This window comes from Egretta garzetta, unplaced genomic scaffold (assembly GCF_000687185.1).
Source record: "Egretta garzetta isolate BGI_Z169 unplaced genomic scaffold, ASM68718v1 scaffold397, whole genome shotgun sequence".
Lineage (NCBI taxonomy): Eukaryota > Metazoa > Chordata > Aves > Pelecaniformes > Ardeidae > Egretta > Egretta garzetta.
The window spans coordinates 5,448,552-5,463,128 of NW_009260493.1; the positions used below are offsets into that span (position 1 = coordinate 5,448,552).

Here is a 14,577-nt window from a genome sequence, read left to right on the forward strand (position 1 = left end):
GGAGGAAGACAGCGTAGCCATCTGGGGACAAGCCACGCCATGCCACTCACCCTCAGAGAAGATTTTATTCACTAATACTGGTGTAGGCAGAGTGGTTGGGGTTAGTAAAGCAGTCTGTGCTGTATTTTAGCTTTTGCCTCCAAATGGCTGTAGCAGAATTGCTTGTGACTGCTTTATATTCAGAAGTCCTGAGGGGCTCTCAAGTGGTGGGTGCAAGAACTATACACTAATAAATGTGAGTATTGACATTGTCTGCAGTGAGGTCAAGATAAAACTTTTGTTCCTACGTTGAGGGCCTTCCAAAATCAGAATTGCTTCTATTTCTAGTTAATTTTAGCTATTATTTTATTAATTAGTCTTAAAAATTGATCATTGGTGGCCCTTTTGTCATTCCTATTTCCCTTCTTCAGTGCAAAAGCAACACCATGTCTTAGACATTCCTGAGAACTTTGAAATACAAGTTTCTAGCACAAATCCTTTTTAGGGAAAAAAAGAACAAAAAAAAAAAAAAGCTTGGAATTTTTCTCATATCATGATTAAGACCTATTTTATTCTAAGCCCCCTATCTCAAGCACAGCTTGAGTGAATCATCTAAAATTGGGATAAATCATTATCTGCTCAGCACAGGCTGCGCATGCAAAATTTGAAGCAAAAAGATCCCTTTTTGTGTTTTTAAAAGGGAAGGGGCCAAAATCAAGCTTATAGAGGAAAACAAATCTCAGCCTTAATTACAGAGAGGCTATTTTTAATCCCTACAATACTGGAAAAATAATTTCAGCTAGTGCGGCCTGATTAGATGCAAAAGCGCCTATTCTGATCTACTAGGGTAAAAACACTCGATACACGTGCTGAAAGTTGAGCATAAACTGTAAATATACCCCAAGCTGGTGATTGCATTGTTTTGTGGTATGCCTGGCTGTGATTTGATTGATAATACACAGAGCTCTGTACTGTAAGCATAAATTACAGAACATCTGCAGAGGCAGGCAGAGAAAGTGCAAAATATGATGCCTGTTGACTGTCTTGTTTGTGCTGCACATCATTCCCCTGCACTCACAGACTTTCCCAGTCGCACTGGGGTTAATAATTAATAGCAGTGGTACCATATTGTTAGGTAGTGTAATCTTAATAGCAACTACTATTATTATTAAGGTTTGCACACTGCAGCTCATGTGCTGCTGTTTTTCAACCAGAAAACATCCGGACTTCAGAAATGTCTCACAATGTATGCACGCCTGTAATACAGCGAGGAGGGCTGTCGTGCACTGGAACAGGAGAAGAAATCTCTAAAAGCTTCAGAGGTTAAATACTTCTTTGACATGTCTGTTACGGTGTTAATTCGCAATGCAGGAAGTTTTTTCAAAATAGGTAATAGGTACATGTTAGTAGAAATGACCGGTCTGTGCGGGGACTGCTATTAGCCATTCTGTTGCTGCCCCCCGTGCCCCCCTCCAAATACACCCTCCTCCCCCCCAGCCCTCTAGGGGAGGCAGGAGCCATGCACCCACAGGAACAGCAGGTTCCCAAGTGAATGCCAGGGACTGACCGTATTTGCTTCAGTAATTACAAAGAACCGAAAAGAGGTTCGGTTCCCTGCAACCCATGCCTGTTGATGACGGGACCTCTAGAAAGACAAGTGATGGATGGTCCCACATGTGCCTGCAAGCAAGAGAAGCCTGACAAGAGGAAGGTGCCCACGCGTCATTTTGGGGAACTCTTCCTTGAAGAGCATTCTCCTCCATCAGCAGCAAAGCCCCCACACAGACGGCATCCCTGGTCTCCAGCTCCTTTTTTGCTGTTGTTTTTTCCAGCAGGTTCCTGGGTATCTAGGAAGCCACTTCTTTTTTGGGAAGCCTCAAAACAGAATGAGCAACTGTTGTGTTATCTCATGATCTGGAGAAATCTCACCGCATAAAGCACCACCGGCTGCTCCAGTTCCTAACGTTGAAACAAAAATAAAACCTCACAGCTGCCCTTCAAAGAAATTCAAACCAAAGAAGGAAGGGCTAAAATGGTGTGACAAGAGTATTAAGAATTATGTTCACTCACCCACACTACAGCACTCTTGGGAGTGTTGCAGTGAGCAGACTTGGGACTCCCTCCAGGTCACTGGCTCCTCTTCCATTAGCGTTGAGGTTAAGAAAGTGTGAACACTCTCCTGAAAGCAAAAAAGCTCATTTTCTTTTCTTTCCTTTTCTTCTTCATTTTGTTTTAATCCCCGTTCCCCACCCAGCTTGAAGAACATCGCGCTGAGCAGAAAAAGCTCAAGTACCTGCAGAAGAGGCAGGCCCAGATCACCAAGGAGAAGGATCAGCTGCAGAGTGAGCACAGCCGAGCCATCCTCGCCCGCAGCAAGCTCGAGAGCCTGTGCCGGGAGCTCCAGAGGCACAACAAAAACCTCAAGGTGAGTGGTGGCCTTATCAAGGTACCCGGCAGTGGGGGGCAGAAGAAGACGGTGATGCCTTCCCATCTTGCTCTAGTCCCAAATCAAAAGGACATTTGCATCTGCTTGTGCAATATATAATTACAGATATGCTCTAGTCTTGAGGCCAGTACACCAAGAAGACCCCTTTATTCCCTGTTTGGAAATATCCAACTGCTTCTGAGCGTTGAGTTCGCCCACATTAGCTGTAAGCCCTTCTCACTTTAGCAGGGAGCTCAGCGCAGAGAAAACCAGTGGTGCTAACAGACCAGTTCTGCCGAATTTGCTGTGACAGCTCATCCTCTGCCCGCCAGCCGCGCCAGTCACCTGCCACCGGGCTGGGCTGCGAGAAGTGTCCCTGTGGCTCCAGCCCTCAGCTCGGCTTCAACCATGGCTGAAGCTGGAGGGGGTCGGCCCAGGCACACGTCCCCCTCCCGGGAACGGCAAGCTGGGGCTGAGCGGTGGAGAAGGCAGCTGGGGAAGGACATTTCCTAAGCTGTAGCAGCTAGGTCTTCCAGAACATGTCTTCCAAGGTCCCTGGGACCGCAGATGCGAATGCATGTGCACGGCCAGAATAATAGGAACACTAGCTTTGCTCCAGGGGACTCACAGAAGGCTGGCAAGCGTTTTCATGTAATTTGGGCACTTGGGCATGTTCAAGTGCTCTGGGAGGGTTAGGCAATCAGGACATTTGCCTCAAGACATCAAGCCTCAAGACAGGAAGAATGCCAGCACTGTTTGTGGAAGTTTCGAGCATCAGTTCAAAAAGGAAATTTTCAGGAGGCTGGGATCCATATGCCACATCTGCCTATTGCTTGGTGCATCACGCCATTTAAATGTGAAATTTATAATATGATTATGCTTCTTGAAAAAATTTAGGTTCATCTTCCTTTTTTCTGAGTCCTTATTAGTGGTGGTGGTGTCATTATTATACAAAAAGCCTCTGCTTTGATCTATTCAAAATCCTTCTTTATGAGGATATAGTTATGTATAGAATTACACATATGAATTCTCAGCAGCAAGAATTTCACCTGATATAACCTCTGTAAACTGTAACAGATCTTCCTTCATTTCCACCAGCTCGGGAGTGGGCCTTCAGGGTCTGTATGCTGGTAAGAAAATAGCTGGGAGAGGGAACGGCCATGTATAAGCTCAAACTGTGCACTAGAAGAAGGACAAAAGCAGTTTAACAGATAGTTAAGAAACTAGAAGCAAATCTCTGTGTGCTCAGTTGTAGTAGCACAAAACTGTAGTGTCAATTAAATTTGTGCCTGTCATTTGTACCAAACCTGGTGCATGTTGAGCGATACCTCAGTGTTGATCCACACTGATTTACTACACTGTCCTTGGGCAAAATCTTTCAAGAGAAACACACGCCAATTTTGAAGTGATTTAAGAGTACACTGTACAGTGCTTTGCATAGACTTAACTGAGGTTTCCAAACCAAACAAATCGTATTGGTGGAACAAATAAGCAGAAACTGGGGTATAGAAAAAACCTAATTATATTCAGAAAATTTATTTGGAACAGGTTTTGTTGTATTTCCCAGCTGCCATGTGCTTATTAATGTCAATATTAGAGAGCATGGGTTTTCCTCTCTCTTTGCATATAAATACTTCATTACACATTTCGTCTTTACGCTTAGGAAAATGTCTTTCCAACATCTTTCCACTCATTGGACTGTTTCACTTTGGGACTAGGACCCCTAAATAAACCTACCAATTTAAGACTCAGTTCTGATTTTTATCCTGTACCTATGCCAGGTGAGCCAGAAAAGGTACCTGAGCTGATCTTGTAGTAGGAAGAAGTATTCAAATTTTGGCCACATCTTTCTAAGAATTTGGAGACCTTGTAAGAAACCCAGAGTATTTGCATTCCTCTGGTTCCTGTGCTTTCAGTGTAAAACCAGCAGTAAGACAAAATATACTTGCAGAATGAATGAGGCTTGAATTAACAAACAAATGTATTCAATATCTTTACCCAGTTTTGTCTCTCTAAGAATTTTAACATAATTCTTGGAATACTTGCCTTTAAGCTTTAGCTCCTGGACATCTGTGAATCTCCAGAATCTCATCTTCTGTTTATTTAAATGAGTGCAATTTTCTTTTGCTTATGACTGTACTGACAGAGCCCAAACCAGGAGAATCCATCAAATGTTATTTTTAAAATCTCCTGCTTCAGTAATTTTTATTTTGGTTTTGGCATGACAGAGAAGCTGATTCATAATTTTTTAGCACTTGGGATTAGCACTGATTGTGTTCCAAAGTATGGAAAATAAAAACTGTAGGAGATTGTGTCATTTCAATAGCAAAGGAGAAACCTGGCCTGTCCAGACCACCAGCCTCCTCTGACTTGCCATGTGGTGCATTATATGCACATCACGTCATGTAAATGTCATCCTCACTCATCTGGTGCGTGGAATTCCCATTAAGTGGAGATCGGTGCAGCCAAGTGGTGATGAATATGCAATGCGGAGCTGCACTGAAAAACCACAGTGCAGAGCAGAGAAGAAAAATTTCTGGTTAGTATTGGATACTGGCCTCAAAATTGTGCTTACTTACAGTCCAGCTATTCAGATTATTTCCTTGCAGTTACACTTCACAGCAGAAAACAGATGTTTGATTCCCTCTCCAAGAAAAGCAGAATAAATGTTCGTGAAATAGCAGAGTGCGTTCCCACTGCAATAGAGAGCAGCTCTGCTGAGACCAACAGGGACTCACTGCTCTGCCGTGTGTTCGTGTTCTGCAGTTACCTGGCAGTCTGGTGGCTACTTAGCATAGAATCATAGAATTGTTTAGGTTGGAAAAGACCTTTAAGATCATCAAGTCCAACCATTAACCTAACCCTGCCATCCCACCATTAAACCATTTCCTTCAGCACCTCGTCTGCCCGTCTTTTAAATACCTCCAGGGATGGGGACTCCGCCACTTCCCTGGGCAGCCTGTTCCAGTGCCTGACAACCCTTTCTGTGAAGAAATTTTTCCTAATGTCTAACCTAAACCTGCCCTAGTGCAACTTCAGACCATTTCCCCTCATCCTGTCACCCGTTACCAAGGAGAAGAGGCCGACCCCCACCTCGCTACAGCCTCCTTTCAGGCAGTTGTAGAGGGTGATAAGCATCTTGTAGTGACACCAACATCTCAGGTCCCTCGTCCTTGCTGCTACCAGGCATCAAGCAACGACTTCCATATAAATGTCACATCAGTCAACAGCTGCAGTTGTGGGCTCAGCTCCGAACTGCAGACCTTGAGGCTCAGGCTGTGCTGCCTGGGAATGAGGAGAATGGGTCGTTGAAAATGAGGAGTCCACGCTCAGATCATCTTGGCTGATACAACTTCAGCAGACCAACAGCCTTCTTGACTTGCTCCAGAGAGAGAGGAGGACCAGAGACGATCCTGCCCTCCTATTTGCTAATTATGTCACATTTCAGTGCTCAATCCCAAACTGCAAAATATCCTTGTCTTAATTTTACAAGGTTTTACTGAATGCATTCTTACTTTTTTAGCAGTAAAGCAGTATTGCAGTAGGACACAATAATGTAACTTTGATAGGGTAGATATGGAGCACAAAGATTAAGAAAGGGCAGAGGAAAGGGAACAATAGTTTATGGCTGGACTTTAGTCTTCCACAACTGGAAATCTAAAAAGAATTTACAATGCTTTATTTTTCTCACTAAAACTGAACACTTAATTTAAAACTATTAAAAGAATAAGCCCAGAGAGAAGCAGCTGACAAGGCCGAGCGTGGTTTGCTGTTATGAATTCACCAGGATGATGCTGAGAAGTCACCACCCCAAACACCCTCTGCTCTGCTCTCTACAACCAAGCAAGCCAGGAGCTCTGGACTCCACACAGCTACTTCAGCTGTAACAGCAGTAACACAAAGCAGAAGTCAGTCTTCAAGCCTCCAATTTGGGAGAAAACTTAAGGATCTTTCTTTACACTATGGAGTCTTTACACTATGTATGGGAAGAACTAAGGAACCTATTGGAAAAAAAGTGCATTCTCTCAGGTTACAGGGACAGGTATAAGCAAAGGGTTGGGGCTGTAGCTTTGTGATAATAAAACCTGGGTGATGCTGATGGTTTGGGGTTTGCCAGACTGCGCCTGCCCAGGCAAGGTGGGTGCAGGGGATCCAACCCCGCAGCCCCGGAGCAGAGCTGGCAGGGAAGCAGGGCTCTGCTGGAGGCACCGTGTGCATCCAGTCTCGTCCTTGGCTCCAGCGCAGGTGCAGCCTCAGACATAGGCTTTTACAGATGGTAAAGCCTCAGGTTTAATGCAGACACCTGCAAAGACCCATCACTATTTATATGGTATTATCAGTAGCACTTATCAGAGACTGAAACGGTACTGCCTTAGGGACCAGGCACCAGCCTGCCCATCAGCTGGGCACTGGCAGCCTCGCACCAGCTCCATGGCAGGCAGAGCACTGAGGCACAGAGGGGTTTGGTTCCCCAGCGCAGGGCCGAGGGAACGCCTGCAGGTCTCTGCGCAGTGCTATGGCCGCACGCTCGCCTTTCTGCTCCGCCAACTCCTCGCACCCACACCCATAATCCGTAACTGGAATATCAAGGATTTAATAAATCACTGCCTTTTTGTGAGGGACTCTGAGGAGCTCGCTGGGACATACCCCAGCCCCTCAGGCAAATATCCTCCTCAAATATCTTTTTATCCAAAGCAGAAGAGGTCAAGAGAAATACTTTAGCCCTGCAGCTAAACACTCCCTGGCTCAGTGTCTCTAACCATGAATCTGTATTGTCTTTGTGCTCTGTATAATTATTCTACCTCAGAAGAGAGGATGAGCAGAAAATAAGATCCTCTGAGTAACACATGCACTTTTTTTTTTTTCATTTGCATGATTGCTACTCTCAGGGTGTCTCGTTTCACCTTGTAACAGAACTGTGCAGTGTGACTTATGCACAATCCACCAATTTTTTTTTTTTATATTCAGCTGGATTTATTACTCCAGAGAGCTTTAAATCACAGCAGTGACGTGCTATAACACCATTTGGGCCACCGAAACAATAAAGTATTTTTGAGGAAGCATGTTTTGAAGCCATAGAAATAGGACTCTAGGCATGCAAGTTCAATTTCTCACTCCGTCTTTGACTTCTTGAAGTGAAAGCACCTGGTCACTCTTCGCCCTTTGCTCAGGGCTGCTCCTATGCAAAGGAGCAGCAGTTTTTTAAACAGTGTATTAGAGGTAAAATGGAGTTCTGACTTGACCGAAACTGTCTAGGAATTCAAGTTAAATTTGCCAAAGTTTCAAACAAAAATAAAAATGATGGCACTGTAAATATCCCCTTTCAAAAGAAAACAAGATGTTTCCTTTTGGGAATGCTAAAGCAGTTGATTTAAAACACCTTCTGAGTAGCATTTTGAACTTCACTTTGGAACAGCATTTCTTATTCAAAATTGTCCTAAACAGAGTTAAACAAAAAGTAACTACAAACAGAACACAGCTAAATTTCTGGTCAAGCAAAATGTTTCAGGCTAACTCAAAATCATTCTCACCAATTAAAAAACCCCAACTAATTAGAGAGCTTCTCTTTCATCTTGCCGCAGATCTTTTGTTTGTCCAGTTTCCAACCCAGGTACTGAAGCAGGACACACACCCCCCAAGTAATTGGCCCGGCTCCATCTGAAATCCTTTCTTCGTCTTCAGAGCGAGAGTCCGTCTGGGTTCACACTCTGGTTTACTCTGTTTGTGAGGACGCACACGTGTTCTTGTGCAAACTGCAGAGCACAGCAGGGCTTCATGGTGACTCCTGTGCACCACGGTAGTATTAGCACTCATGGCTCCGACATTTTCCTCCCATCATCCAAGGCATCATCATCTCCATCACTCCCCGGTCAGCAAAAGGACAAACAGCCCCTACCTTGAACAGCAGTTGTCCAAGAACAGGCTTGTGCTGTGCATGCCAAGTAGGAATTGGGTCATTTGGTATTCATCTTACTTTAAGAGTAGGGCCTGAATCAACACCTTTTATGTCACGTTATGCTATAAATTATACTTCATTAGAGTCAGCTAGGGCTTTATTCAGGTATATTTATAGAAAATATCCATATGTGGTGTTATCAGAGATTTTTATGTAAGTGACTCTGCTAGTTGAAACCTTATTAGAGTATGCCATTTGCGCGCTGTGGAGTGGGTTCTTAATGTGGTCCTGGCATGATTTGTAATTACAGCAGATATGGCCCTAGCCACTGTACATCAGGATTACATTCTCCAGAAGGGCAGACTGCCCTGGAAGCAAACGAGTAGGGAATAAAAATAGGCCATATTACTGGATCCAAAGCAATGAATCTAGATTCTTTCTGCATTGTCTTTTATATAAAAAAATCCCAAACAGAATTTCAATAATTGGTAAAAAAAACCCCAAAATCCATCGATCTTTCTCCAGGCAAAATTCTGATTCTCTTCTTTGGCTCCCTAAGAAAGAGCCCACAAGTTTCCTTGATTCCACCACCAAATTAGTGCAAATGTTGGTGTCACTTAAAAAGTTAGGGAAGGAAAATTGAGGAATTGGGAGGGATTCTACAGAAAGTGATGGATTTCTCTTAAAAATGAAAATCCCAAAGACCATAGATTTGATATGAGGATTCCTCATTAAAAGGAGGCATTTTAAAGGGTGATTTTTTAATTCAATCAAAAAGAATTTCAATAAAAGAGCTTTTGACTACTTCCACTAAATATCTCCCTCTGAAGCAAAAGCTGTGCTGCAGTATCATGAATCAAGACATGCATGTGTGTCCCCTTTTCCAGGCTTGCTTTGATCCAAAACTGCTCTACATCCATCTTTATGAATGCAAATTCTTAGTTCCCTAATTTTTTCAAGGCCACTGTTTAATTTGCTCTGTAAATTTAGAATCATGCCTAATGCTGGAGCAGATGAAAGCAAGAAAATCTCCAAAGAGGAATGCAAACATGTATAATCCTTCAAAGGGGAGCCTTACGCTACTCTGAAACAATATCTTTCCGGAACTGCTTATTATGCGTCTTACTTACATGACTGCGTTCTCTCCCGTTTAACAACAGGAGGAAACAATTCAGCGGGCACGGGAGGAAGATGAGAAGAGGAAAGAAATAACTAATCATTTCCAGGGCACGCTGAGTGAAATCCAGGCTCAGATCGAGCAGCAAAGCGAGAGGAACATGAAGCTCTGCCAGGAGAACACGGAGCTGGCAGAGAAGCTGAAAAGCATCATTGACCAGTACGAGCTGCGGGAAGAGGTGAGAGCAGCACCCCTTTCCTCCTTTCCCCTCCAAGTCCCCACCAAGCACCTCCCAGCTCCCATCTTTTTGGACAGCCCTCTCTGCTGGCGATGCCAAATATACTTTTGTTCCCTCCAGACAAGGAAAGGGAACAATAGTTTATGGCTGGACTTTAGTCTTCCACAACTGGAAATCTAAAAAGAATTTACAATGCTTTATTTTTCTCACTAAAACTGAACACTTAATTTAAAACTATTAAAAGAATAAGCCCAGAGAGAAGCAGCTGACAAGGCCAAGCGTGGTTTGCTGTTATGAATTCACCAGGATGATGCTGAGAAGTCACCACCCCAAACACCCTCTGCTCTGCTCTCTACAACCAAGCAAGCCAGGAGCTCTGGACTCCACACAGCTACTTCAGCTGTAACAGCAGTAACACAAAGCAGAAGTCAGTCTTCAAGCCTCTTAAGGATCTTTCTTTACACTATGGAGTCTTTACACTATGTATGGGAAGAACTAAGGAACCTATTGGAAAAAAAGTGCATTCTCTCAGGTTACAGGGACAGGTATAAGCAAAGGGTTGGGGCTGTAGCTTTGTGATAGTAAAACCTGGGTGATGCTGATGGTTTGGGGTTTGCCAGACTGCGCCTGCCCAGGCAAGGTGGGTGCAGGGGATCCAACCCCACAGCCCCGGAGCAGAGCTGGCAGGGAAGCAGGGCTCTGCTGGAGGCACCCGACCGTGGCCATCCAGTCTCGTCCCTGGCTCCAGCGCAGGTGCAGCCTCAGACATAGGCTTTTACAGCTGGTAAAGCCTCAGGTTTAATGCAGACACCTGCAAAGACCTGCATTTATATGGTATTATCAGTAGCACTTATCAGAGACTGAAACGGTACTGCCTTAGGGACCAGGCACCAGCCTGCCCATCAGCTGGGCACTGGCAGCCTCGCACCAGCTCCATGGCAGGCAGAGCACTGAGGCACAGAGGGGTTTGGTTCCCCAGCGCAGGGCCGAGGGAACGCCTGCAGGTCTCTGCGCAGTGCTATGGCCGCACGCTCGCCTTTCTGCTCCGCCAGCTCCTCGCACCCACACCCATAATCCGTAACTGGAATATCAAGGATTTAATAAATCACTGCCTTTTTGTGAGGGACTCTGAGGAGCTCGCTGGGACATACCCCAGCCCCTCAGGCAAATATCCTCCTCAAATATCTTTTTATCCAAAGCAGAAGAGGTCAAGAGAAATACTTTAGCCCTGCAGCTAAACACTCCCTGGCTCAGTGTCTCTAACCATGAATCTGTATTGTCTTTGTGCTCTGTATAATTATTCTACCTCAGAAGAGAGGATGAGCAGAAAATAAGATCCTCTGAGTAACACATGCACTTTTTTTTTTTTTACATTTGCATGATTGCTACTCTCAGGGTGTCTCGTTTCACCTTGTAACAGAACTGTGCGGTGTGACTTATGCACAATCCACCAATTTTTTTTTTTATATTCAGCTGGATTTATTACTCCAGAGAGCTTTAAATCACAGCAGTGACGTGCTATAACACCATTTGGGCCACCGAAACAATAAAGTATTTTTGAGGAAGCATGTTTTGAAGCCATAGAAATAGGACTCTAGGCATGCAAGTTCAATTTCTCACTCCGTCTTTGACTTCTTGAAGTGAAAGCACCTGGTCACTCTTCGCCCTTTGCTCAGGGCTGCTCCTATGCAAAGGAGCAGCAGTTTTTTAAACAGTGTATTAGAGGTAAAATGGAGTTCTGACTTGACCGAAACTGTCTAGGAATTCAAGTTAAATTTGCCAAAGTTTCAAACAAAAATAAAAATGATGGCACTGTAAATATCCCCTTTCAAAAGAAAACAAGATGTTTCCTTTTGGGAATGCTAAAGCAGTTGATTTAAAACACCTTCTGAGTAGCATTTTGAACTTCACTTTGGAACAGCATTTCTTATTCAAAATTGTCCTAAACAGAGTTAAACAAAAAGTAACTACAAACAGAACACAGCTAAATTTCTGGTCAAGCAAAATGTTTCAGGCTAACTCAAAATCATTCTCACCAATTAAAAAACCCCAACTAATTAGAGAGCTTCTCTTTCATCTTGCCGCAGATCTTTTGTTTGTCCAATTTCCAACCCAGGTACTGAAGCAGGACACACACCCCCCAAGTAATTGGCCCGGCTCCATCTGAAATCCTTTCTTCGTCTTCAGAGCGAGAGTCCGTCTGGGTTCACACTCTGGTTTACTCTGTTTGTGAGGACGCACACGTGTTCTTGTGCAAACTGCAGAGCACAGCAGGGCTTCATGGTGACTCCTGTGCACCACGGTAGTATTAGCACTCATGGCTCCGACATTTTCCTCCCATCATCCAAGGCATCATCATCTCCATCACTCCCCGGTCAGCAAAAGGACAAACAGCCCCTACCTTGAACAGCAGTTGTCCAAGAACAGGCTTGTGCTGTGCATGCCAAGTAGGAATTGGGTCATTTGGTATTCATCTTACTTTAAGAGTAGGGCCTGAATCAACACCTTTTATGTCACGTTATGCTATAAATTATACTTCATTAGAGTCAGCTAGGGCTTTATTCAGGTATATTTATAGAAAATATCCATATGTGGTGTTATCAGAGATTTTTATGTAAGTGACTCTGCTAGTTGAAACCTTATTAGAGTATGCCATTTGCGCGCTGTGGAGTGGGTTCTTAATGTGGTCCTGGCATGATTTGTAATTACAGCAGATATGGCCCTAGCCACTGTACATCAGGATTACATTCTCCAGAAGGGCAGACTGCCCTGGAAGCAAACGAGTAGGGAATAAAAATAGGCCATATTACTGGATCCAAAGCAATGAATCTAGATTCTTTCTGCATTGTCTTTTATATAAAAAAATCCCAAACAGAATTTCAATAATTGGTAAAAAAACCCCAAAAATCCATCGATCTTTCTCCAGGCAAAATTCTGATTCTCTTCTTTGGCTCCCTAAGAAAGAGCCCACAAGTTTCCTTGATTCCACCACCAAATTAGTGCAAATGTTGGTGTCACTTAAAAAGTTAGGGAAGGAAAATTGAGGAATTGGGAGGGATTCTACAGAAAGTGATGGATTTCTCTTAAAAATGAAAATCCCAAAGACCATAGATTTGATATGAGGATTCCTCATTAAAAGGAGGCATTTTAAAGGGTGATTTTTTAATTCAATCAAAAAGAATTTCAATAAAAGAGCTTTTGACTACTTCCACTAAATATCTCCCTCTGAAGCAAAAGCTGTGCTGCAGTATCATGAATCAAGACATGCATGTGTGTCCCCTTTTCCAGGCTTGCTTTGATCCAAAACTGCTCTACATCCATCTTTATGAATGCAAATTCTTAGTTCCCTAATTTTTTCAAGGCCACTGTTTAATTTGCTCTGTAAATTTAGAATCATGCCTAATGCTGGAGCAGATGAAAGCAAGAAAATCTCCAAAGAGGAATGCAAACATGTATAATCCTTCAAAGGGGAGCCTTACGCTACTCTGAAACAATATCTTTCCGGAACTGCTTATTATGCGTCTTACTTACATGACTGCGTTCTCTCCCGTTTAACAACAGGAGGAAACAATTCAGCGGGCACGGGAGGAAGATGAGAAGAGGAAAGAAATAACTAATCATTTCCAGGGCACGCTGAGTGAAATCCAGGCTCAGATCGAGCAGCAAAGCGAGAGGAACATGAAGCTCTGCCAGGAGAACACGGAGCTGGCAGAGAAGCTGAAAAGCATCATTGACCAGTACGAGCTGCGGGAAGAGGTGAGAGCAGCACCCCTTTCCTCCTTTCCCCTCCAAGTCCCCACCAAGCACCTCCCAGCTCCCATCTTTTTGGACAGCCCTCTCTGCTGGCGATGCCAAATATACTTTTGTTCCCTCCAGACATAGGTTGCTGAGGAGGGCTCTGATGTAAATGCTTTGACCTTTCCCCAGAAGCAGAAAATCAGGAAGACAGATAAAGGAGGCCCTTCTCATTGGGATAGATTCTTCTTTGCAGGCACAATGCTCACCATAAGATCTAGCAAATAATAGACAGATGGGAAATTATTCTTTCCATTAGAGTTGGTCGGAAATTTTGACACAAAACCCCCTCTACAGTAAAACGCCAAACTGCCTTTTCTTTTTACTTTATGACAAACACTAACAAATAACACAATGGGTCTTTTTATTGTTTCTAAATACATTTATTGTGAGCCTCAGTGCAAGCAGACAACATTATCTTACTGAATAAAACATAAGTAATCTGTCCCTACAATCTGGAACACCCCATTCAATAAGTGCATTTCCAAATCTGTTGCATCATGTATGATGTCTTATGCTGAATGAAGGAAATGTATGTTCCTGTCTCGTGGTTTCTATGAGAAGATAATGTATGGCAGAGGGATGCACTCAGAATATTTGCTCCTGTGAATTTTGTCTAAATGAAGTAAGACTGAAGAGGGCTACCAGCACCATCCACCTCCTGAAGGTCACCATAGAGCCAGATATTATACTGGCCAGAGGAGGCCTCTGGTTCATCTGGTCTGATCTCCTCCACGTCCCCACTGGTGTACTTTTACCCATCCCATGTTACGCATGTGAGGCCAGAGCAAAGGGGACGTATGGGGCTTGTATTTACAGAGAGGAGGGCACGAGCTGTGCCCATGCTCCCAGGTACTGCCGGTACAATGTGTCTTTACACATTTATCCACACAGTGGCTTAGAGCCACGGGCCACTTAACAGCTCCAAAAAAGTGTCCCCCCTGCATATTTACTGTTGATGAGCACATTTACTCTTTGCTCTTCAATTACACTGGATTATACTGATGAGTTCATGTGTTGACCGTAAAACTGGCAAAGACATTAAGGCACTTTTTAATTTTCTTTTTTTTGCTATAATAAATCAAAATAGATTATGTAAACAGGTTTCCCTTCCCATGCAAATTCTG

The 14,577-nt window shown here is 43.7% G+C and overlaps 1 protein-coding gene across 3 annotated transcripts in view; it reads left to right on the top strand.

The window, feature by feature from the left end:
* The window catches only part of TXLNB (taxilin beta), a 32,628-nt gene that overhangs the window by 3,977 nt on the left and 14,074 nt on the right, over nucleotides 1-14,577 (top strand). For all 3 annotated transcript variants that reach the window (XM_035899851.1, XM_035899850.1, XM_035899852.1), the window contains exons 3-4: nucleotides 2,234-2,404; nucleotides 9,461-9,655. In XM_035899851.1, coding sequence (XP_035755744.1) covers nucleotides 2,234-2,404; nucleotides 9,461-9,655 — 366 coding nt within the window. The remainder of the gene's footprint in view (nucleotides 1-2,233; nucleotides 2,405-9,460; nucleotides 9,656-14,577) is intronic.